At 36.1% G+C, this 26835-nt stretch overlaps 1 protein-coding gene and 1 long non-coding RNA gene across 2 annotated transcripts in view; one reads left to right on the forward strand and one right to left on the reverse strand.

Moving 5' to 3' along the window:
• Window positions 1–13667: 13667 nt before the first annotated feature.
• LOC119625227 (uncharacterized) lies at window positions 13668–14648 on the reverse strand. Its single transcript, XR_005241333.2, has 2 exons — window positions 14546–14648; window positions 13668–13833 (listed from the first exon to the last, which is right to left on the reverse strand). It is a non-coding gene; the product is annotated as an uncharacterized lncRNA (long non-coding RNA).
• A 51-nt stretch (window positions 14649–14699) lies between these two features.
• The window catches only part of UFL1 (UFM1 specific ligase 1), a 29431-nt gene continuing 17295 nt past the window's right edge, over window positions 14700–26835 (forward strand). Inside the window, exons 1-9 of the mRNA XM_038001107.2 lie at window positions 14700–14848; window positions 16027–16172; window positions 17259–17287; window positions 18179–18276; window positions 19195–19309; window positions 21423–21553; window positions 23087–23145; window positions 25050–25196; window positions 26148–26323. Of these exons, the coding sequence (XP_037857035.2) occupies window positions 14772–14848; window positions 16027–16172; window positions 17259–17287; window positions 18179–18276; window positions 19195–19309; window positions 21423–21553; window positions 23087–23145; window positions 25050–25196; window positions 26148–26323 (978 nt within the window). The 5' untranslated portion in view covers window positions 14700–14771. The remainder of the gene's footprint in view (window positions 14849–16026; window positions 16173–17258; window positions 17288–18178; window positions 18277–19194; window positions 19310–21422; window positions 21554–23086; window positions 23146–25049; window positions 25197–26147; window positions 26324–26835) is intronic.

The following is a 26835-nucleotide window of genomic DNA, read 5'->3' on the forward strand; positions in this document are numbered from 1 at the left end:
CTGCCTCTAGTATTAGAATCACGGGTTCAAACAGAACCACTGAATCGTTTTCCCACCATATTCCTATGTATTGTTGCATGTATCATTTGTTTGAAGGATGATTGTCTCATATTGCAAAACAGCACAGATGTGCCTCCTCTTTCTCAGTTATAATGATGAAAATCCCCAGCAAGCAATTATTTTGTGAATGAATTTTAAGGAATGCCAATTCATGCTGCAAAACTAATTTATCCTTCTGTTAACAACAAGCATCACCCAAATGTCCCCCCACCTGCCAGAATAGGTATTATGACAAATACAAGATTTTTAAAAAGCAACATGTTTACCAAGTTCTGAAGAAGTATTCAATCATAGCAGTATTACAGATTTTTATGAGGAAAATCCATTAGGGTTTAATATGTTGCAGTATATCACAATCTAGAACATTATACTCTTACAGTATTTCAAAGAAGCAATCTTGTTATAAAGTTGTTTCCATTTCAGAAAAAGCAATTGGAAATTTCTAACTTAACTTACAAAACATTATGCGTACCTTGAAGAGTTCATTTTGTCATTATTGGCCCTTTGTTTCCTGATTCATTATTTATAGCTAAATGCTTAAAGATGTAAAAGAACTTTACAGTTGGTTGGTATAAATGGTCAAAAGTTTTTTAAAAAACTCAATGTTTTCTATTATATTCGGGGTTTGGTCTAAACTCTGAGTTTTCTAACAAATACAAAACCAGAAAAGTTCTTGATGCATTATTGTGTACAAAATGAATAGTCTGTAATTACTTTACCTACAATATCACCACTACCACCTTCACCAAGATAATCAGTGTGTAAACATCCTTACTTTTCTACCCCATGTCTGAAAGGAAGAAATTTATTTTCTGATATCCAAGCTCAGTCCATCTGTATTAGTTCTCTGTGGCTGCTGTAACAAATGACCACAAACTTGGTGGCTTGAAACAACAGAAATTTTTTCTCTCCTTGCCTCTTTCAGCTTCCGGGGGTGCCAAGTGTTCTCTGGCTTGAGGCAACATCATATCACCTTCTCCTCTTCTGTGTGTCTGTCCTCTGTGTGTCTGTCTTACAACTGTCTCTCCTTTCTTATAAAGATACCTGTGATTGTGTTTAGAACTGACTCAGATAATCCAGGATAAACATTTCCTCTCAGAGCCTTGAATTTATCCCATCCTTTATCATATAAGGTAAAAATCACAAGTTTCGGGAATTTGACATGATGTCTTTTGGTGCTTTTGCTTTATTTATTTATTTATTTATTTATTTATTTATTTATTTATTTATTTATTTATTGAGACAGGATCTGGCTCTGTCATCCAGGCTGGAGTGCAGTGGGACAATCTTGGGCTCGACAGGATCTGGCTCTGTCATCCAGGCTGGAGTGCAGTGGGACAATCTTGGGCTCACTGCAACCTCTGCTACCTGGGCTCAAGCCATCCTCCCACCTCAGCTTCCCAAGTAGCTGGGGCTACCGGCATACAACCCCACGCTCAGCTAATATTTGTATTTTTTATAGAGACAGGATTTGCCATGTTGCTGAGGCTAGTCTCAAACTCCTGAGCTCAAGCAATCCACCCACCTTGGCCACTGAAAGTACTGTAATTACAGGCGTGAGCCACCATGCCCAGCCTGGTGCTATTTTTTAGCCCACCACACTGATATGGTTTGGATTCATATCCCCACCCAAATCTCGTGTGGAATTGCAATCCCCAGTGTTGGAGGCAGGGCCTGGTGGGAAGTGATTGAATCATGGGGCTAGATTTTCCCCTTGCTATTCTCATGATAGTGAGTGAGTTCTCGTAAGATCTAATTGTTTAAAAGTCTGTAGCACCTCACACTTCCCTCTCTCTTCCCCCTGCTTCAACCATGTGAGATATGCCTCCTTCCTCTTCACCTTCTGCCATGTTGTAAGTTTCCTGAGGCCTCCCAAGCCATGCTTCCTGCACAGCCTGCAGATCTCTGAGCCAATTAAATCTCTTTTCTTTATAAATTACTCAGTCTCAGGCAGATCTTTATAGCAATGCGAGAATGGACTAATACAGAATATTGGTACCAGAGAGGTGGGGCATTGTTATAAAGATACTTGAAAATGTGGAAGCAATTTTGGAACTGGGTAATGGGCAGATGTTGTAATAGTTTGAAGAGCTCAGAAGACGACAGGAATGTGAGGAAAAGTTTGGAAATTCCTAGAGACTTGTTAAATTGTTGTGACAGTGAAGTCCAGGCTGAGGTGGTCTCAGATGGAGATAAGAAACTTATTGGGAACTGGAGTAAAGGTTAATCTTGCTATGCTGTAGCAAAAACTGGTGGCATTGTGCCCCCACTGTAGGGATCTGTGGAACTTTGAACTTGAGAGAGATGATTTAGAGTATCTGGTGGAAGAATTTCTAAGCAGTAAAGTGTTCAAGAAGTATCCTGGCTGCTTCTAACCGTATATGCTTATATTCACGAGCAAAGAGATGGTCTGAAATTGGAACATATACTTAAAAGGGAAACAGAGCATAAACGTTTTGAAAATTTGTAATGTGGCCAAGTGGTAGAAAACAAAAACCCGTTTTCAGGGGAGTAATTCAAGCTGGCTGCAGAAATTTGCAAAAGTAAAGAGGAGCCTAATGTTAGTAGCCAAGACAATGGGGAAAATGCCTGAAAGGCATTTCAGAGAGCTTCATGGCAGCCCCTCCCATCACAGGCCCAGAGGCCTAGGAATAAATAATGGTTTTGTGGACCAGACCCAGGGTCTTGATGCCCTGAACAACCTTGGCACACTGCTCTCTGTGTTCCAGTCACTGCAGCTCCAATCATGGCTAAAAGGGCCCCAGATATAGATAAGGCCACTGCTTCAGAGGGTACAAGCTGCAAGCCTTGGTGGTGCTAAGCCTGTGGGTGCCCAGAGGGCAAGAGTTGAGGCTTTGGAGCCTCCGCCTAGATTTCATAGGATGTATGAAAACACCTGGATATCCAGGCAGAAGTCTGCTGCAGGGGTGGAACCCTAATGAAGAATCTCTACTATATCAGTGTAAAAAAGAATTGTAGAGTTGGAGGCCCCACACAAGAGTCCCCACTGGGCACTCCCTAGTGGAGTTGTGAGAAGAGGGCCACCTCCGTCCAGACCCCAGAATGGTATATACACCAACAGCTTGTACTATGTGCCTGGAAAAACCACAGGCACTCAACACCAGCCTGTAAAAGCAGCTAAGGGGACTGTACCCAGCAAAGAGATAGAGGCAGAGATATCCAAGACCTTGGGAGACCACCCCTTGCATCAATGTGGCCTGGGTGTGAGACATGGAGCCAAAGGAGATTATTTTGGAGCTTTAAGATTTAATGACTGCCCTTCTGGGTATTAGACTTGCATGGGGCCTGTAGTGCCTTTGTTTTGGGCTGATTTATCACTCTTGGAATGGGTGTATATACCAAATGACTGCACTCATGTTGTATTCTGGAATTAAATAACTCACTTTCAATTTTACAGGATCATAGACAGAAGGGAATGCCTTGTCTCAGATGAGACTTTGGACGGTGGACTTTTGAGTTAATGCTGGAATGAATTAAGACTTGGGGGACTATTGAGAAGGGAGGATTGTATTTTGCAATGTGAGAAGAACATGGGATTTGGGAGGGGTCAGGGGTAGAATAATATGGTTTGGATTTGTGTCCCCCCCCCAATCTCATGTTGAATTGTAATCCCCAGTATTGGAGGCAGGGCCTGGTGGGAGGTGATTGGATCATGGAAGAAGATTTCCCCCTTTATCCTCTTGTGGTAGTAAGTAAGTTCTCAAGAGATCTGGTTGTTTAAAAGTCTATAGCACCTCCCCCTTCCCTCTTTCTTCCCCCTGCTTCAGCCATGTGAGACGTGCCTCTTTCCTCTTCACCTTCTGCCATGTTGTAAGTTTCCTGAGGCCTCCCAAGCCATGCTTCCTGTACAGCCTGCAGAACTTTGAGCCAATTAAATCTCTTTTCTTTATAAATTACTCAAGTCTCAAGTAGTTCCTTATATCAATGCAAGAATGGACCAACATACACACCACCTATCTACGACTTTACCCCATACTTTTCTGTCCTCTCTGATATTTTCTTGCTCTGATCCCCACCTCTCCTCTGCCTCCCTTTCCCTTTTCCTTGTATCTTTGATTGCTCACTCTTCAACAGTTCTTTCCCCTCATCACAGAATCACATGAGTTTGGTAGGGCTACTGTAACCAAGTACCACAGATTGAGTAGCTTAAACAAAGAAATCTATTTTCTTATGATTCCACAGGCTAGAATCCAAGATCCAGGTGTTGGCAGGCTTTGCTTTCTTCTGAGGTCTTACTCACTCCTTGGCTTATAGCTAGCTTTCTTCTCCCTGTGTTTTCATGTGGTTTTCCTTCTGTAGGTGTCTGTGTCTTAAGCACAGCTCTTTATAAGTACAACAGGCATATTTGATTAGAGTACCCTAATGACTTCATTTTAACCTACTTACTATTTAAAAACCCTATCTACAAATATAGTCACATTCTGAGGTACACGGAGTTAGGACTTCAGCATATACATTTGGAAGGACAGAATTCCATCTATAACATATAGCATTCTTCCCCATTCTGGAAAAAAAAAAATCATCTAAAGAGCTACTACTTCAAACTACCAGCTATATCAAGCATTTACTACTCATCAAATGATCTGTGCTCCCTGACATTTCTCAACTCTCTTGCTATAAGGTAAAGCCCTGGGACTAACTTTGGGTTGGCAGTACTACATTTTTAATGGACCAGGAGGGGCTTATACTATGAAAATAAGGATGTAAAAAAGAAAGGTAGTTTCACTTTAGAATCACAGTCTGATAATATTGGCAACAAATGGATTATACTTTTGTTTTCACAAAAATTAATTGATATAATATTCTCAGCAGCACTTTGTTCTCATGCCTCTTTAACTTTCATTAATGAAGACTATAAGAAACAGCTTTATAAAGTCAATTAGGAAATGTACTATAAGAAAATTATTTCGCATATCTCCAAAACTCTTTGCTTCCTCAGAGTACTCCATTTAACATTTTGATCAATGATCTTTTAACTCATATATTTGCTAGGTTAGTTTTTGTTTTGGGTCATTTGTTGTGCCTAAAGCCATGAGTGGGGGTGCATATTTTACAACTACAATATGATGTAACCTCAATGAGATAACAACTGGGGCAATTGTAGTCATCCATGAATTTCCTATGTCTAGAACAGGTTATCAGTAAACACATTAGCAAACTTTACAGGACTATATGGCCTGAATATCTGCATTGTTACTTTTTTCTAACCTTGATTTTCTTTTCTTTCTTATATTTTTCTATACCTAATTATTTTATGTGTCCTTGATAGAATAATTCTATTTCAATAAAAATTCTGAAAACATATTTAATAAACATTTAGCTAAATGAATTATCTGAATTGATATATATAGTGTCTGAAATTTTGTGAATGAGGCAATGCTAGGGAGAGCCCTAGCAAGAGACTTTCTGCATTCATCTTAAATCAAGTCAGCAGTCATCACAGAATGGGTTAAAGCAGCAATTTTCAAAGTGCCAATCAGGAAACTCTGGAGTCCCCAAAATCTTTCAAGGTATCTGTGAGATTAAATATTATTTAGGTGAACAGGCATTTACTATTTTCATTTTCAATAACTATTCTAACATTTTTCCATTTTAATTTAAATATGATCAATATTGATAGATATAGCCATATAAACAAAAGCCCTTTGGGGGGTCTTCAGAAGGTTTAAGACCACAAGTTTCTCAAAATCAAAATGTGAGAACCAATGGGTTAAAAGAAGGAGTTCATGCCTCTATGTTGTACAAAAAGAAATAGTTTCCTTTTCACTATTCCATTGGTTCACTAATCATAGGAAAGATGCATGATGTCACAATTAGGTACCACTGTGAAACTAAAAATCCACTCTATAAAATGAGAGAAATCTGAGTAATAGCTACCCAAATAAACAATTTATAGATCTAAGGATCCAGTCCCAAAGTATGTTTTCTTTTTTACTTCCATCCTACATCTACCTTAAGTCCAAACCAGAATTATCCACTCTCAGTTACTGGCTCCTGAGAAATTAGGATCTCTCTCTGTCTTACATTCCTCACATACTCCATCAGTGACCCTTATATTTCTGATGCCACTGCCCAGAAGTCTTTTTATTAGGTTATTTTCGGGGGGAGGATGGCCTTGCTCTGGAATGGCAACTGTATTTCTCATCAAGTGCCAACTCTGACATATTAATAACAGCTGTCTGAAACATTGTTTGAGGATTCCGAAGCTGTTTCCTAGCTTAGCAAGACAAACGCCATAATTGATTAGAGGTCTACCCTGGTTACAAGAAGGAAGAGTGTTAGCTTATATGCTGTGTATTTGCTGACCCTGTGAAATCAATTGGAATTGCAATGGTCAAACAGATGTAGAGCAAGACCATAAATGCCTAGTCCATGAAAAATTACATAGAAATATAACTACTCTGATGTATAATAATGGGTATCAGCAATAATCGCTTCTTCATAAACAAACTCTATCTGCTTAAAATATAAGCATAAGTTTTATGATTCAAAAAGCAAATAAATACATAAGAATACAAGAATTGCCTTGAAAGTTTGTAATAACATATCCTGTATATCTATGTATCTAAGTATCTGAAAACACTTTTAACTTTCGCATTAACTAGGATAGATGACTACTACTCTTGATTTTGCCTCTTTTAGGAACTTGACCAGGCTTTCCTGCAGACACAATCTTCTCAGAATGGAATCCAGGCAGGTGAATTTTAGGGATGCCAACTGTGGCTCTTGACAAATTCCAGATGTCACTGCTGTGGCTATAGGGTGGCATCTGCTGAAAGTATTCCATTTCTTTACAACATATCATCTTACTGGCATAATTATTAATACATAAGGAAGAAGATGGGGAAGTGAAAGAGAAGGAGAATAAGGAGGAGGAGGAAATTGTGAAAGCAGGAGGAGGACATGGAGAAAGAAGAAAGATGATGAAGAAAAGAAAAGGTGTAAGAGATAAAGAAGAGGGATACAAGTCGCTTCTGGAGTAAGAGATAAAGAAGGATATAAGTCGCTTCTGGAGATTTGAGCCAGTCTGGGTTTTTCCTTACTTGACAGGAAGCATAGCTATAACTATATATTTCTTTAGAATGTGTTCTTGTGACTATTTGCTCTGCAGTGACACACCACTGTTTAGCAGTGATACAAGCTGGCAATATATCCCTTTAAATCACATTCTGTTGATGAAATAGAAGAATTTTCAGCTCCTCTGAGAATCGAACCCAAGCACTGACAAGAACACTAACTTGTTCCTTTGTGAATTTGCCTTTTTGTCATTTTGCCCGAGAGTTATACTGTGAAGAAGTAGACACAAGAAAGCAAGAGATGCCTGGGGCTGATAAATCTGGCTCTAAATACAGTATTGTGAAGAGATTGAAAAAACAAAACAAAACAAAACAGAGGCAGAAAAGACTCATACAGAATTTGCTTTCTTGGGAACAAAAGAATATACTTAGCACTTTAAAACAAAATAAATAAATATATTTGCAGCACAATGTTCACAAAAACGTGGCTCTACAATGGAATTCTGATAATATAATCACAAATAACATTAATGAGAAATAAGTGGGGCAGAAATATATATAAATGGAGAACTTTATAGTCTACAAAGCATTTATATGCATTTGACTTCATTCATCAGACTACAAACATGATGTATAAATGATAAAACAATACAAAGCAGAAATGATGCTAGTTATTGCTTTACTGCTGCAGGGCAAAGGTCACAGTGAGCAGAACCTTGCTCCCTACACCCCGACAAAACCTAAAAATATCAAAAGGGATGTTTAAACCTTGTTTTAAAGTGAGAAGAAAAAGAAATATATAGGAAAGCAGGAAACATTCTAAAACAAATGATTAAATGGATGGCTTTGTGGGATTTACGTTAAGAAAATGATGATTATTAGGAATTAGTATGAGTTCCTTTAAGTCTTGAAAAATTACTCCCTGATTTGAATTCTATAATTCCACAAGCAAGGCAGCATTCTGTGATCTTCCCCTGGGACATAAAGAGAAATATGGTATTTAAGACAATCAAACTCTAAGTTACATATTAACTCTCTTCTATAAAATAAATACATCACACTGTTAAATGTTCTGTATATCCAAAAACTTTTAAATCTAGAATCCTAATGATTCAAAATCACCACCTTATCACAATATTCCTTGATTTTTTATTAATCAATCTTGTTATTGAGTAAAGATATAATCACATTTATGAAATTTATAGATGATAGGTGATGCAGAAATAACAATGTTGAATATTAGATTTACATTTTGAAATGATCTCCAGTTGTTCAACTAATTGGAATAACTTGTACTTTGCGGTAATCTCAGGGCATAACAAAGACGGCCACACTGCTGACCTCAAAAAGTATTGGTTGAAACAATGAATGAATGAATGAATAGGTCAAAACAAACAAGGTAAAATTTATCAAATAAAATTAATTTTTTCAGCTACAGAATAGACTAAACCTGGTTTGATGGTAATTTAGATAAATACCAGACAGGTACAGTTCATTACTGGTTCAATTTAGGCCAAGAGTCCAATTAACAAGGGTAAAATATCTAACAAAATTAATCTGTCTCTTATCTGTTCCAGTCAGACTACATGTAAAATACAAAATTCCTTCTGGACATTACTTTTTAAAATTGACACTGGCAAACTAGAGTTCAACAACTTTATTCTGATTGGGCAGCCAGAATATTAAGAGGTCTGACAATCTTGTCAGGACATACAATTGAAGAATCTGGGATGCTTAACTTAAAAAAAGAAAACAGGTAGGAGGGACATGCCTCAGATATTTGGAGGGCTGTCATAGGAAAGATATATTACAGTCAGTCTGTTTATCACTTAAGGAAACCATATGGGAAACAGATCTTGCTTTAGTAGTACAAGGAAGAAATTTCTAAGAGTTCCATCTGTCCAAAAACAGATTCATTTACCTTGCTAAAAAGGGAACACTTCATCACCTTAAGGATCCAAGCAAAACTAAATAATCTGCCAGGGGCTTTGCAAAGAAATTATTCCTGTGTTAGGTAGAACACTAGCATAGATAACTTGAAGAGCCTTTCTGGGTTTAGTATTCTATTTTTCTATGGCCTTGGAGGGTCTTGTTGCCTCCATCTTCAACAGTATCATTTCTTTTCATTAATGTATCTTCTTCCAATTTAATACCTGATGAGGTCTATCTTTGTTCTAAGCCCCCATTGTTCTTAGTTGCTAATGAGGTAGTCCTTCTGTGACAGTTAATTTTATGTGTCAGTTTGACTGGGCTAACGGATGCCAAGATACCTGGTAAAACATTATTTCTGGGTATGTCTGTGAAGGTGTTTACAGAAGAGACTAGTATCTGAATTGGTAGACTGAGTAAAAAAGATGCTCTCACACATTTGGATGGGCATTGTACCATCCATTGAGGGCCTGAATGGAACAAAGAGGCAGAGAACAGTGAATTTGCTTTCTGCTTGAGCTGGAACAGCCATCTTCTCCTCTTCTCAGACATCAGCACTCCTGGTTCACAGGCCTTCAAACTCAGACTGAATTACACCACCAGCTTCTATGGTTCTCCAGCTTGCAGATCCTGGGACTTCTCAGCCTCCATAATCACATGAGCCAATTACTATAATCTCTTTGTTACTCTGGAGAACCCTGACTGTTCTGTGAAAGGGCCACCCATATATGCAAAGCTCCCCCCAAATGCCAGAGGAGCTGAGAAATCAAAGAATGAGGTAGAAAAATCCAGTTTGTCAGTAATGGAGGTAACTTACAGATGGAAGTGTGGTCTTGGGCAGCGGCAAGACAGATAGATCTTTAAACCTGTTACCTCCCAACCCAGAGCTTATATACTACAGTGAAAGGGTATAAGTGCTCTCTATGCAAAACAATTAAAGGCAATCCTCCAGAACAGGCAACAATGCTATATATTTGTCACAGCCTGTAAAATGTGGGATAACATCAAGATTGACATGTTTTTTCTCCAGGGACAGTACATAAAGTAGGAATCAGGAGGCATTCATGGGACTGAGGATACTCAAAAATCATTATAGTAGATTAGCATTTCAGGTGGAGTCACTTTTGTCTCCACACTAATACAGCTTCTTTATGCTCCTACAATCTGACTTCTATTGCAACCATGGCAGGAAAAAAAGAAACAATCCCCTGTCAAAAGTCACAGCCTGGCTGGGCATGATGGCTCACACCTGTAATCCCAGAACTTAAAGAGGCCAAGGTGGGAGGATCACTTGAGGCCAGGAGTTTGAAACCCACCTGGGCAACAGAGCAAGATCTCATCTCTATTTTTAAAAATAAATAAATGAAGTAAAAGGCATAACCTTTTTGCTGTAATAGCCAGTGGTCCCGAATTATTTTCCTTCTCCTTGACTCTGTAGAGTTATTGTTAACTATCCTTCCTCTATAATTTTTTGCTTCTCTAATTACTTTCCTCTTTTTCAGTGCCCTTTTTCCTCTCCTTCCACTCATGAATCATAGTGTTTTCCTAAGGCACTAATACTTGCTATGTTTAGATTTTCACTACCATTTTTGATTATGGGATTAGAATAATTTTTAAATCCTTTATTACAATAGGATAATGTCATTGATACAATTAACACTATGTCTTCGTAATTTCCCTATGTGACAAACAGTGAATACTGATTTGTTTGACAATACCCAATTGTAGTTACTTAGTTTTATTTTCCTAGTTGACCTGGGGAAAGTATTTCAAAGTTTACGGTTGTATTTTCCTGACAGACAAGGAGAAAATGCTTCAAATTTTATTTTTTTGAGTTTATCGTGGAGGAACTTTACCAGATCACACTTGATAAACTATCAGGGTGGCCATCAATTCAAATTATACATGAGGCAATACTTTATTGCCCTTCATATTTTAAAGTGAGTCTAAGGATAGTGTCACAAATCATGTACAGAGCGCAGCTGAAGATACCATCAATCCTCCCCCATCATCTACACATCAAAAGTCAACTTAAGTTTGTAGACACAACCACAAGTACTAGAATATTTTGTAGAGAATGGAAGTTCCATTTCCCAAGTCTACACAAAGCTTGCTCTTCAAAGGAATCCCTCATCTGTTATTAAATAGCCACTTGGGATTCTTACCATTATTCTAGGCATGCACTGTATTTATTAAAGCTCTACTTAATATCAGATATTAGCCAACACTGAAATATCCTCCACTCAAATGCTTATTACCCATTCAAAATAACTGAAAGTGTAGTTAGAGTATATGGTTGCCAGGTGGAGATATTTAAGTTATATGATCTCAGAGTCTGAACAAATTGTGCGTCCCATCAATGGTCTAGACCAGAGCTGTACAATAAAACTTTCAGTGAAGATGAAGATGTTTTTCTAAACTATCCCATATGATAGCCATGAGGCACACATGACTACTGAGAATCTGAAATGTGCCTAGTGCAACTGAAGGACCACATTATCAATTTTATTTAATATTAATTAATTTACATTTAAATAGCTTCATACATCTATTGAGTACATATGGGATGAAACAAGCCTAGTCTCTAGAAAATATAACCATCAATTATTCTTATGGTTTCCTTTCTTAGGAATAAATGTACATGTTAGTAGCATTAACATAGTACTATCGTGCCAAAGTATAATGCTGCACCAAAACATTTACACTGACTTACTCATATAAAGGACATTCACAGAATACAACAGGTACTATGTACTAGTTGTCATGCTAAGTGCTGAAGAACTTTCAGGAGTTCCTTTAGGAGCTCAGAATATTGAGAGATGCAGTAAATAAGTTAATAAACTACAATATAAACTACAATTCTTGCTCTTAAAGTCATCTAAATAAAGAATTGTGGAAACACAACGTATAGAATAAGGTTTCAAGGTTTCATTGAAGACTTTTAAGCTGGGACACCATGAAGAAATATGTTACAAAATAAGATGCAGGGACCAGGGTTGGGGGGCATGAGGAAGTGGACAGGCATTCTAGTAAAGATAGGGGGTCCTGAAAAGGCTTGGCGAGGTCAGGATACAGAAGACTATTCTCCACGTGTTGTGCAGCAGCAGAGATGTTGCCAGAAAGTAGGCTTCAGTCTGATTGTGAGAGTCTTATATCGGAAGCCAGAAGTTTGGCAGCCAAGTGGTCACATACTGCCCTAAACTTCCCCTACTGTTAGAATTTTTACGCTTTTATTCTAAGTACTTATCTTTTTAATCTGCTTCATTAGATTTCTAAATGGTTACGGCCAGACCATATCTTCCTTATCCGCATTGTGCTCCATGGCATCTGATAAGAGAATTAATAAATGTGTTTTAGGAATGAACGTTTCTGCTTGTTTTGAAGTTTGATTCTCTCTGGAACCACACTACCTACCATCTTCTAAACTACCTCTTTGACTTCTGGTGTTTTCCGTCTTGGTCCATAATCAGGTAGCCATTGTCATTTTCTAGCAGTACTTAGTGCAATGTTTTATGACTGAGTGACCTGTCTTTTAAATAAAGCTGGGGAATTTAATAGACAAATACGTTTATGGCATTGGATTTGAGTTGCCCACAGTAATGTACTTAGATGGAAAAGAAATTGAAATAGCTCCCCTTTACCAACTCTATCAATATATGATTAAAAGGAATATTTTTATTTTAGTTTTTAATTTTTGTGGCTACATAGTAGGTGTATATATTTACAGAGTACATGAAATATTTTGATACAGGCATACAGCATGTAATTATCACATCAAGGTAAATGTAACATCCCTTACCTCAAGCATTTCCTTCGTGTTACAAACAATCCATTTGTACTTTGTTTTTTAAAATGTGCAATTGAGTTATTACTGACTATGCTTCCGGAAAGGTGTCCCGATCCAGACCCCAAGAGAAGGTTTTTGGATTTTGCACAACAAAGAATTGAAAGCAAATCCATAAAGTGAAGCAAGTTTATTAAGCAAAGGAATGAAAGAATGGCTATTCCATAGGCAGAGCAACAGCTTGAGCTGCTGGCCTAAAGATACCTACTGTTATTTCTTGATTACATGCTAAACAAGGTGTAGATTATTCACAAGTTTTCCAAGGAAAGGTGTGGGCAATTCCCAGCGCTGAGGGTTCCTCCCCTTTTTAGACCCATATAAGGTAACTTCCATATGTTGCCATGGCATTGTCATGACACTGGTGGGATTGTCTTTTAAGATGTCAATGAGTTATAATTAGCATATAATGAGCAGTGAAGATGACCAGAGGTCACTCTCTTCACCATCTTGGTTTTTGGTGGATACACCAAAAATAAATAAAAAATAAATAATAATAAAAAAAAAAGGTGGATACCTGTTTTATCAGCAAGGTCTTTATGACCTGTATTTTCTCCCTGCGGACCTCCTATCTCACCCTGTGACTAAGAATGCCTAACCTCCTGGGAATGCAGCCCAGTAGGTTTGTCTTATTTTACGCAGCCCCTCAAGATGGAGTTGCTCTTGTTCAAACGCCTCTGACAACTACAGTCACCCTGTTGTGCTATCAAATAGTTGAAATTATTCATTCTTTCTAACTGGAACAATATTTTTTAAATAGTGAAGAGTGAGATATATGAACTCCAAATATCTGAGCCAGGTCCCAATCGACTCAGAAAGTTTATTTACATTTTAGGGAGACATGGGACAGCAATCAATACATGTAAGATAAACATTGGTTTGAGCTGGAAAGGCAGGACGACTCCAAGTGGGGAGGAGGGTTCCAAGTCATAGGTAGGTAAGAGACAGTTGCATTCTCTGATGAGCCTTTCCAAAGGAGGAAATAAGACATGCATTTATCTCAGTGAGCAGACGGGTGACTTTGAATAGAATGGGAGGCCCATTTGCCCTAAGCAGTTCCCAGTTTGACTTTTCCCTTTAGCTTAGTGATTTTGGAATCCCAAGATTTATTTTCCATTCACAGATATAAAAGAGAAAGGTACACCTGAGTAAATATCTGCTCAACAAGGAAGCAGGATAGATGTTCTCTTTGCTTCCCCTGTTTCCTTGATAGCCATGCGCGCTTATGTTTATATTCCTCATTGTTTGATGAAGCTAATCATCAAAATAAGAACTAGGAAAGACTCTAGAACTCCACAGGAAACCAATTATACAGCCTTTATGACATGCGAATTTATTCACTCTGCAAAAAAAGTAATTACTTTCTGTAGTGTCTCCCATGTATCTCCCAAAAGGCACACGTCTGGGTGCATGTAAAAATTAACACGAAACCCTATACAAAAAGGAATTCTCAAGAGTTAACAGCTAGAGAAGAGAGGTGCCAGTCTTTGCACAGGCTTATCCCTCCGCACCCTCCCCCAAAACAAACGGCGGACAGAAGAAAAAAAAATAGTTGCTACAACTATTACTCTACGGAAATATTAGGGGTAGTGAAAACAAAGTTCTGACACTAAACTTTACTAAGCCCTGCATCCTGCCCACGACCCCTCAGCCACCTACCTATCTGGGCACTACCCACCTAACCGCCGCGGCCCCACCAGCCGGTAGGAATCCCCAGCGCCGCGATAGAACCAAGTCACTTCGGCGCGCCTCCTCACCTCGGGCGGCGCAAACGTTTGGTGTGTCTGCGTCTGGGGCGGAGCCTCTTGTCCCTCTGCGCGGCCCGTTCCGCCTTTCTTTTCCGCCCACCGCCTGTCGGCTGACGTGTCTGCAGTTCCTCCGCGTCTGCTGCAAGTGAGGCCGTGATGGCGGACGCCTGGGAAGAGATTAGGCGGTTGGCGGCCGACTTCCAGCGAGCGCAGTTCGCCGAGGCCACGCAGAGGTGCCTGACCGTCCCTCTCTTTTGTGGACCCCAAATTAGGCCGTGGGCTGACACGCCTGTATCTGGGACTTTAGACCCGCGGCCCTGCATCCCGGATCTTCTCACTGCTTGTCACCATTCCCTCCTCCTCCCTCCGCCCCGAGCCTGGATCGCAGTTCTAAGTCTAACGCTCGGCGGGCAAGTCCGCAGCCTAGGACGCCCTGGAGCCCCCAGCCGCAGCGAGACGCTGGCGCGCCCCGCCCCACCATGGACGGGGCAGGTGATTTCGAGCTGCCTTTATTGAGAGTTCCTCTGACCCTCCCTCACCCACCAGCCATCAAATCACTGTGACCTCTTGGCTGTTATACGCTTCCTGATCTAGAATGAGCTCCAAAGAAGAGGCTAATTTCCCCCCTCCCCTCCGACTCCAGTACAGTAGTTGGCAAATAGTATATTGACCCTTAAAACTTTTTGTCTTTTTATCTCTCGTAACAGACCTAGGGCTAGACCCATGACCCCATCTGTCATTCAGGTCACTGACATTTTCTACCAGCCCACTAACCTTTGGAGGATGTGTCCAGAGCAGCCTAACTCTGCTTTTTTAAAATAACGCTAATAGAAGCCTTTCTATTCTTTGACTACTTCCTACCTGCGATGTTTTATTCCTTTTGAGCCCGAAGACAGCAATCGCCTTATGCTGTGTTTTCTACCACTGATAGCAAATTCGTAACTGCATGGGTAACTTAACAGTAGCAGTTATGATTTCATTAGGCCACATCCCCTGCCTGCTTGCAGACCATGTGTGTAAGTGAGGCAATTATGCACTTAATTTAAAAGAAAATTCTGATTAAACTGGAAATTAAAGTAGGGCATTCTTTTTGTTTTTTGTTTTTTCTTTTTTCCTACCTCAGCAAATGTCTTATTTTCTATTCGGATTTGAAGATTGGAAGCAGGCCTGTAAGAGACAACAGACTTGAAATTTGTGATAGGATGATGTGTACCAATTAAATGATTTAAGCATATGTAAACCTACTTACTCTGAAAGTTTTTTTTTTAACTTATTGAATCAGTTAGTGAAAAACATAGATTTTGTGATGTAGAAATTAGTGACTACACAAACTTTTTAAAAACCTGTGTTAGTTTTGAGCACCAGTGTATCAAGTGGACTTTTGAAACTTAACTGTTTTTCTTTCCCTCAGGTTGTCCGAGCGGAACTGCATTGAGATTGTTAATAAGTTGATTGCTCAGAAACAGCTAGAAGTAGTTCATACACTCGATGGAAAGGAATATATTACTCCAGCCCAAATTAGTAAGGAAATGAGAGATGAGCTACATGTCCGAGGTGGTAGGTAATTCTTTAGTGTTTTTTTTTTTCTTGAATTTTTGGAAGGGGCAAAACAAACAAAAACCTGTAAACATGTCATTGCATACTAAATTATAGATTATAAAATATCCTTTTCAATTGTTGATAATCAGGCTTAATATTTTTGGGGTTCATGTAAACGTGGTCATATAATTTAAATGAACTCAAATGTTATCACTTAACAAAATAGTTTATCATTTTGAGTTATGTGTACTATATGTGAATTGTTTCTTTTTACAATTCCTAATTTATTGCTTGACTCAGGGAAGGGTATTCAGCTGCCTGTTATTAGGTGGTAATTGTGAAGGGGGACAGTATCATACAGGATGATAGGTTTTTGAAAATCAAGGCTGTATTTCTCTTTAAGGCTTACTTGTACTTACAAATTAGATAACTCAATCCAGTGTGGTACTACACCAATCATATTGTATGAAATACTATTAAAAGCACACACACAGTTAGTTTCCTTTGTCTTCTTAAAATTTGAATAGAGTACCAGGCATATTTGAATACTATTTGATTAAAATAGAATTAACTATGAAAGCATCTCTTCATATTATCAGAGGGTAACATTGGTCTTTGTTTTTTTTTTTTTAATCAATTTTCTTTCACAGTCCCTTTAAAATATGAGTTATAATTTGAAATTCTTAACAGATATTCTTATGCTGATATGTAGAAACCTAACGTTTAGTATCAAATAACTGAAAAAAGTTCATCTTAATTTAGCTGTCAATATCTCTTTGATCACAGTAGATAAATTCTGAGTTGTGAAGAGAAATGAATACCCTCCATAGATACAGCCAAGTTGTGTGCCAGTTGGTGCTCCTAATTGGCCTGAGGTTATTTAAAAAAAAAAAAAAATTTGGAAAGTAAATTATTGCTTGTGGCTTCAGCCATGAAGACTTACTCAGCCATCAGCTAATGGTGTGTGTTTGAAGACATTAATTATTCTGGCTTTCTGTTCTGTGCAGAAGGACTTTGACCAAAACTTAAATGTTAGAATTTGTAGCTTTGGGTTGGTGTGTACTCATATGTCATTTAAAATAAATGGATGTCTTTTCTTCAAAGGTCGAGTAAACATTGTTGATCTACAACAGGTAAGTTTTAAATTTATAAAAGTTTTGCTTTAATTTCTCAATTTTTGGATACTGTGAATTTGTTCAAGTATTCACTAATGCTGCTATCGTATTTTGTATAGTGTTTGTAAAGAAATAGTTATGTAAGTCTCACTGATACACTGAATTGATTTAATAAGTTCTGATACATTGAAATGATTTAATAAATTTTGATTTATTGAAATTATTTAATAAGTTGGCCTTATTAAAGAGTTGGCCAACTCTTCCCCAGTTGGCTTTCTTATTATTAATTTTTTACCAAATGAAGTCATAGTTATCATCTTATGTAAGTTTATGTAATTTTGGGAGAAAAATCACCAGTTTCAGGTTTATATGTTTTTAGTATATGAAACTAATAGAGAAATATTTTTAAAAGCAGAAGCTACTTTCAAAAAATACAAATATATATGTCATTACCAAGGTACACTATAAACAAGAAGTCAGAAAATTTTCTGTAAAATGCTGTCTGTTATATAAATATGTAATTTACTGCTTTATATAAACTTACTAGCAAGTGACAGTGTAATTCTTTAGAACTAAAAATAAATAAGCAATACACCTCTAATTTTTTATTTGGCCAATGCTTTTTGTATTATTTCAGATTGATTCAAAATTTAAGAATAAGCAATTTCTTTCTTTTTCTTTCTTTTTTTTTTTTTTTTGAGATGGGGGTCTCCCTGTGTTGCCCAGGCTGGTCTCAAACTCTTAAACTGAGGGGATCCTCCCGCCTCATCCTCCCAAAGTGCTGGGATCCAGGCATGAGCCACCATGCCTGGCCAGCAATTTCTTTAAAAATACAGTTCTAAGTGTATATCGTCAAACTTAAGAAACAATGCAAACTTATCACTAATAGAATTTGTGTTTGTTTTCCAGGTAATTAATGTGGACCTGATTCATATTGAAAATAGAATTGGTGACATTATTAAATCAGAAAAACATGTTCAGTTAGTGTTGGGACAACTGATAGATGAGTAAGTATAATAAAGTACAAATTTAGGAGCACTTCGTTGATTTTCTTTCTTTTTTTTTTTTAATAATGTTTAAATTTAGGCCAATTATGGCCAGTTAGACATTTCATTTAGAACTCTTACAGTGCTGATTTTCATGGTAAGGTTTATTTCACTTCACGAGTAAGTGCTTAAGCCACATATGGTGGCATGTACCTGTAATCCCAGCTACTCAGAAGGCAGAGGCTGGAGGATTACTTCACCAGGAATTTGAGACCAGCCTACGTAACAGCAAAGATCCTGTCTCAAATTTAAAAAAAAAAAAAAAAATTTAGTGTTAATGTATGGAATACTTAGAAATAATATAGACTTCTATGTTTTTCCTAAGAAGAAAATGTAAAACATAACTTTTACATTCTTTCCCATGTAATCTTAACTCTGAAAGCAAATTTGTTCCAAAAATGTTAATGGAAATCGAATACAAATCTCCACTTAAAAAATCCCAGCATGCCAACCTGGCAACATGGCAAAACCCCATTTCACTAATTAAGTTTACTAATTAAAAAATTAGCCAGATGTGATGACTCGCACCTATAGTCCCAGTTACTCAGGAGGCCAAGGTAGGAGGATTGCTTGAGCCCAGGAGGTCAAGGCCGCTGTAAGCCATAATCATGCCACAGCACTGCAACCTGGGTGACAGAGTGAGACCTTGTTGCCAAAAAAAAAAAGAAAAAAAATTTATTGTTTGATTAACCTTACATTTAGCTACACTAATGAGAAAAAAATATTTTTTAAAATATGAGTGATGAGTGGTGTTCATGTACACACATATTTCATTACTTTTGGGGCATACTTCATTTCAACGGAAATTAAACATAAAATGAGTCAACAGAAAAAAATTCCTAATTCTTTTTTCTATTCTTTTCTTTTTTTCACTATTAGGAATTACTTGGATCGGTTGGCAGAAGAGGTAAATGATAAACTGCAAGAAAGTGGTCAGGTCACCATATCAGAACTGTGTAAAACCTATGATCTTCCTGGAAACTTTCTGACACAGGTATTTTTTTTCCTAATAATACAATATGTCTTTTTACCAAAGGATTTTAAACAAAGACTTTGAATGGAAGAGGGAAAAAACGAGACTTCCTTACCATCAGTTGATTTATTGCAGGTGTCTGACTTGATATATGTTGTAGCAGTATATTTGTGGGGTGCTTCTTGTACATTAATGGTTCTGTACACTTTAAAATGGTTAAAATGGTTCTGTACACTTTAAAATGGTTCTGTACACTTTAAAAATGATTGTAATCTTCCTGAACCAAGAGACATCCTAAAACTAATTTATAGACTAAGCTCTAGGGCTGCTTTGATGCAATTAGCAATTGTATAATAAGTGCACGGATTTATTTAATGCTTTTGATACCAGCTATATAGAAACTATAACCAGACAATTAAATTTCTGATTGCCCAGTTAAATTTCAAGAAATAATTGATAGAGATAATAATTTATAGGGGGTACTACTGGCATCTTGTGAGTAAAGGTCAGGGATGCTGCTAAACATCCTACAACGTACAGGACATCCCCCCAACAAAGAGTTTTTTTGTTCCAAATGTCAGTAGTGCCAACATCTTTTGATTTCACCATTTATCCTCTTCTAAACTGTCAGAATGATGGGAAGAAGAACCAAGGAATCTGACATTCTCTTAACTTTAGGTATTTGTGTCAGTACTCAAATGTGTACTAACAATGCTGCCTGAAAACAGAGGCTATTTTCTTGTTTACTTTTTTCTGTTTTTTTTTGTTTGTTTTTTTAGAATCATAGAAATTCATTTGGTAGAGCGGAAAGGACATAAGCTTTTGAGATTTTTGAAAGACCTTGATTTGAATACTGTCTGTACCACTTCTTATTTGACATTAGGAAAATCATTTCATCTCTTTTATGCTTCACATTACATATCTGTAAAACAGGAAATACTGTCTTTTTTATAGGCTTCATTGAAATCTAGTGAAATATCTAACACAACGGAGAAACTAAATAATGCTAGTTCTGTTTCATATTTACTGAAACAAGGGAAAATCCAAATCTCTCTTTAGGTATCTATCACTTTGAGAAATTCCAACTTGCAAAATTTGCCAAACCATAATTGCATGAGATTAATTTATAATACAAGCAGATTTACTTGCTCATATTAAGAAAGTGAGCTTCGCTAACTCCATTTAAAATACCATTTATAGTATAGATCTGTTTTATATAGTATTTCAGGAGCTGAAGTTCTATTTTACATGAGCAAACATACGTTAATCACAGGACAAAAAATGTATTTTTAAAATACTTCTTTAAAGTATCCAGCTCAAATCCAAATGATTTCTTATAAAACTGTTTCTGAATACATTTTAGTAACGTATCTAGTTTTTAATATTTTTCAGTTCCATTCTGAATATAGCAGTATTCTAAAAGCTCATTAAGTTGTGTGAAAAACATTTTTCTATATCATAAAAATTTGAACTGAGCTGACTTGAGTAGATTTAACTTAGAATGTGAAATATGTCCAAACTTATTTCTGATGTACCTGATGCCAGTCGTAGTATAGCTGTGGAGAAAATTCTGCTGAACTTGAAAGAAGGTTACCAAGAAATCAGATCATCTGCCATAGATCTTCTGGACAGGCATAAATTTGCATTAGAGAGAATAACTTTTGAGATCTTGTGTTTCCTTATGCTGCAGAATCTGGAGTAACACTTATACTTCTGTTAGTATTAGAAGCTCCAGAAAGGGTCTTCTCCAAGACCCATTTGTATGTCTTGGCTCTCTGTATATTGGAGGCTGCCCATATCTAGAAACCATCATATCAAATCATCATCATATTGATAGTGATTTTTATTTTATATTAGAAATAGCCCTCATTAACAAGAGCTAATATGACAGCTCAACCTTTTAACATGTAAGCAAGCAATTTGACTCATTTCTTGGCTCTGCTATGAGATAGTGAACTTTTCTAGATACTGAATCTTCACTTTAGTTGATATATCTTATAATTTATGCTTGTTGAAATTTCTCAGTCACATGATTGGTACCTCAGCATGCAGCATGACTTGAGTATAACTATGCAAATGCATATGTGTAATTCTTTTCTTTTAAATTAATAAAAATTTACATCTTTACCCACAGGCACTAACTCAGCGACTTGGTAGAATTATCAATGGACATATTGATCTTGATAATAGGGGAGTAATTTTTACAGAAGCTTTTGTAGCTCGACATAAAGCACGTATCCGTGGACTATTCAGTGCCATTACCCGGTAAGTATATTTTAAAGTATATATATTTTCACATTTCTTTGATCATGGTTTGCATTTTTTCCCCAGCAGCTGAATCTTTTTCTTTGTTTTAATAAAGTCTCATTTAGGACCCCAGTTTATTAAACAGATTAAAGGGCAGTTTTTGTAAAATAGAAATTGAGATTCCGGAGTTCTAGAATGCAGCCTCTCTCTCCAGTCCGCATCTCCTTCCTCTCCCTACCTTCACCACCCTTGTGTACACTTCTGCAGAATGCAGTTTAAAAACTGCTGCCCAGATCAGTATGTAAGTGTCACTCTTGAATCATGGAAAGAACATGCAATTTAAAATCAGAAGAATTTGGTTCATAGCTTTATCACATAATAGGCACATGACCTTGAGCAGATAAGTCAGTCACCTAACTTCTTTGGGCATCATATGGGGCTAGAGAATTTTATGACATTTTTGACTTTATAGCATTCTATAATTGTAATGAATAACAAAACTATAGGTATTGTAAATGAGATACAGTCATAGGGGTCCACCCCAAAGAAATGAAAGCATTCATCCATACAAAGTCAAAAACATAAATGTTCATAGGAGCATTATCCACAATAGCTACAAACTGGAAATAGTTCACCCATCTGTCAGCTGATGAGTATATAAACAAAATGTGGTATATTCATACAAGGGAATGCTGTTCGTCAATAAGAAGGAATGAACTACTGATGCATGTTTCACCATGGATGAATCTCAAAAACACAGAAAGGAGAGCACATATTAATTCCATTTGTGTTAATGGCTAGAAAGGCAAATTTATAGAGGCAGAAAACAGATAATTATCTAGATTTAGGAGTGGCAGCAGGAATTAACTACAGATAGCTATCAAATAACTTTTTGGCTGATGAAAACATTATAAACTGGATTGTAGCGATGGTTGCACAACTCTATAAATGTGTTAAGATCATTGAATTGTACATTTACGATGGGGTAGATTTCATGTAATTTAAATTATACCTTATTGTAATAAAACTGGTTAACAAAATAAATGCATAGTCAGTGCAGAAAATAGAAAATACTCAAAAGCAAAACAAAAAATTTTTTAAATGGATCCCTCTCAGTCAGTCACCCTAATCTAGCCTCATATCATTCCAAACATTTTCAGTGCACATGTGATCTCATTTTTCTTCGAAAATAGAATCATATGACATCCACTTGAATATTCCCAAGTAAGGAACGAGCCTCCCAGACAGAAAAAACATTGAAGAAAAACGTAAAGACCAAGGCAAATAGTTACGTATCATGGAAATCTGAGAATTTAGAGGAATGAGAATGTAAACTGATCCTTGATTGCAAGTACAAGTTGATGTCCCTGATATTTCAGTAGCAACATTCCAATTAAGGATTTAAAATTTGGTGTAATTTTTTACTTTATTTTTAATTTTAAACAGTATTTTTCTTAAATTCTAATTATCCTATTTTTTAAGTTCGTTAAGCTATAACACTATAATGAGTAAGAAGTTTTTTTGTTTTTTTTAATTTAACTTTCCATAAAGGCCTACAGCTGTGAATTCTTTGATTTCAAAATATGGATTTCAGGAGCAGCTTCTTTACTGTAAGTTTGGTTTAAATTATATTTACTTAATTAGCTGCTGAATAGGCTATTAATGTAAAACTAACTTAAATGCTTTTTCCTCTTTGTTAATGTAACTAAAATATTTCCTGTTTTAAAAAAGTTTCTGTATCAAGTTTTATATATGTACCTATCTGTGATACTCACCACACATTTAATATTGGTTAGCCCTAGAGGAGTATAATTAAAAAAAGTAAGCATTTATAATGAAAATATATGTCACACACACTCTATTATACATGTACATATAGAGATTTAAACTTGAAAGTTTAAGAATAGTTTTTACTTTGTTTCTTATGATTTTACTACATTATCTAATATGAAAGTAAATCGTGTTTCACTAACAATTGTTACCAAGAGTTGATAGCAATAAAAGTATACTCTTATCATTCAAACAACATATTATCTCGAAAATAATCTTTGTTCATTATCTTTGTTGTTTGTGAAGCTCTTGGGAGGTTTTGAGGGTTTTTTAATGCTTTGCTGAAACAATTTTTAAAAGCAATGATTTTGTCTTTCAACTCAGATTATCTGTGCAAATGTAAGAACTAAAATGAAAAATGGAAAAGAAATATCAAGTATTGAACCAAAAATTAATTTTCACTGTATATTCAAAATATGAACTTTAAAATTTTTGTTTGACAGATTTAAAATTAAACTGAATTTTTTGGAATCTATGTAATTAGGGGTTGGTGTAATTTCATTACAATGTAAAGTTCTTCAAATAACTGACTTCACAACTTTGGTCAGAATTTAGAATGGATTTACATTGTACAGTCATGTTAAATTGAGGATTGTGTGTTGTATTCTATTGAGAAATCTGGACTTTTTTGATGTATTCTAATTTACTCAGCATTGCAATTTTAAAATTCATGCACAAACTAATTTTTATTTCTGTTATAGACTAATTTTCATTAGCCTTTCTTTTTGCCAATCATCTTTTGAATGTGCTTGCTGATTCACTTAGAAATAGCTCCCTTCCATCTGCTTTTTCCTTTTTAGGGGATTTTAATTTCTAAAACAAAATGTTAAATGTTATGGTTTAAATAAAAATATAAATTTGGTATTAATGGCAGCACCTTCCACTTCGTGGTGGTGGTGGTGATGGTAGTGATACTTAGTTAATAATTATTATTGAGTCTTTATTACCTGCCAGCTACCATTCCGAGCAATTTACTTGAATACAACAATTCTGTAAGATGATATTGTTATTATCCCCATTTCACAGATACAAAAATGGAGAAATAAGGACAATGGCTTGTCTAGTGTTTCATAGCTAGTGGGTGGCAGAGTTGAGATTTAGACTTAGTCTGATTCCAGAATTGATCCTCTTAACTAAGGCATTATACTGTTCTTATAGGTGGGGCTGAAATGTCTTACTTCAATATAAACAGTGGAAATGTAATAACTCTTTAAAATGCTCATAGTTTTATTTCACACTGCTGGTGCTAATGTAGTCTAGGTGTCTTGATTTTTTTAATATTAAAAAACAGAACTTGTTAACACTAATAATTGTGTATTACCTGTTCTTCAAGTGTTTTATCATCTATTTTTAGGGAATTATAAAATAGATAATGGCATGCTATGTTTTCCCCAAAATTACTCAAACTAAAAATTTCAGGTTAATATTAACTAGTTTGAGTTACAAGTTCAACACCTTTAGCTAGTTGCCAAAATGCAAAATTTCCCTGAATTTATAATCTGAATATTCTCATAAATGGCAGGAAAATTTTGTCTAAAATATACTACCTTTATTTTTGCTATTTAAACTTCAGATTGGTTTTTTAAAGGTTAAGAATAAGTAAATTATGACATAATAAAGTATTTTACTTTTTAAGATTTATACCTGCTCTGATTTATTTGTATTCATGTGGTTTTGTTTTAAGCTGTGCTTGAGGAACTTGTTAATAGCGGACGCTTACGAGGCACTGTGGTTGGTGGGAGACAGGATAAAGCTGTGTTTGTCCCTGACATCTACTCCAGGACACAGAGTACTTGGGTGGATTCCTTTTTCAGGCAGAATGGCTATCTAGGTAACTTTCTTATTTCTTTAAAACTAAAATTTCTTTTTAACACTAAACTCATTCTTCAAAAGTATTATACTAACCCTAGAGTTCTCCTTTGATCTGTGGGTTATATTAAAAATAATAATAAATAAAAATTTAAAAATGGGAACCCTAGAGTCTACTGTCCTGTATGATCAGAAAATTATAATGGTTCCCTTCGAGTATAAAGTAATCACACTATGAGTTTCTATGGGTCTTGGAAGTGAGTTTAGTTCTATAGTTACTGAACAATTATAAGGTAAAAAGGCTAAAAGCTGGTACTAATTGCTGCCAATCTTCCAGTTACATTTATTAAGATGGCACTATAAACTTAAAAGTATTTTTTAATTCATATAAGTAATTATATCTTACATTTTATAAAGTTGCCCAGTTTTTCAGATATATCATCTTAGAAATATTTTGTTGACTATCAGATTTATAATGGGTATTTTTATTGGTTACCTAATACTTTGGAAACATTGAAGTTATTCTAAATTCTGTGTCTGAAGTTCTACTGTCATTTGGATAAATTGGACTGAATTTAGTTATTTAAACAATTAGCATATGTATGATATATATACATATATATATAGCTTAGTTTAATCAATTTTATAATCCAAGTCAAACTGCATAACAGATTACTTCCTCAGTAATAAACCTGTATGTCCTTAGTATATAAACAATTTAAACATATGTTATACTAGGTTTTCCTTATGTTTTCTTCCTAAAATGTACTTTTCAGTTTCTTCAATTATAATCATGGATTAGAACTTTATTATAACTAGTTTTCTTAACCATGATTATTTGGGGTGGAGTTAGAGGAGTTAAGAAGGTAGATATCTCTAATAACTTTATTGGCTATAACTTTAAGTCTTTATTTTTCACTTTTGTCTTACATGTAATTGACAGTTCTAATCCAACTTTGTGATGTATTTGTAGAATTTGATGCTTTATCCAGACTTGGAATCCCAGATGCTGTAAGCTACATAAAGAAAAGATATAAGACTACACAACTCTTGTTTTTGAAAGCAGCTTGTGTTGGTCAAGGACTTGTGGATCAAGTGGAAGCATCAGTAGAAGAAGCCATCAGCTCTGGAACATGGGTTGATATTGCGGTATGTTTTATCTTTTCCTCACTTTTCTTTAACAATGACAACTGATATTTTACTAATATTTGACCATTTAGAAATTAGGATACATAAAGATGGTCTTGGCTTTGGAGGCAAATTCTAATCATTGTTATAACAAAAATAATCTTTAGGCTCAAAGTCTTTCGGGTGACCTACTACATGTGGACAGTCAACATCCAGAATTCTATAAATCTCAAAACAAACAAGCAAACAGTATAACACTCCTGTTAATCGTGATAAAGAATTGATGAGACTTCTCACATCTTTTCCAAGCATTTACAGCTGTAGTGGCATCAGGCATTGTGTAGCATTTGTTTATTCCTTATCCATTAATCTCTTCTAACGTATTAACACAAGCTGCCTTGGCACTGATAGTGTTTACTTCAGTGTTCAATGTTGACTTGCCCTTCAGTATGCCAAAAAGATAAGTGTAGGTAAAGATAAATAAATGAGGCCAATCCATTATTTTCTAGTCGGACCCAGACCCTCTTTATAAA

This window comes from Chlorocebus sabaeus, chromosome 13, assembly GCF_047675955.1.
Source record: "Chlorocebus sabaeus isolate Y175 chromosome 13, mChlSab1.0.hap1, whole genome shotgun sequence".
Taxonomy (NCBI): domain Eukaryota; kingdom Metazoa; phylum Chordata; class Mammalia; order Primates; family Cercopithecidae; genus Chlorocebus; species Chlorocebus sabaeus.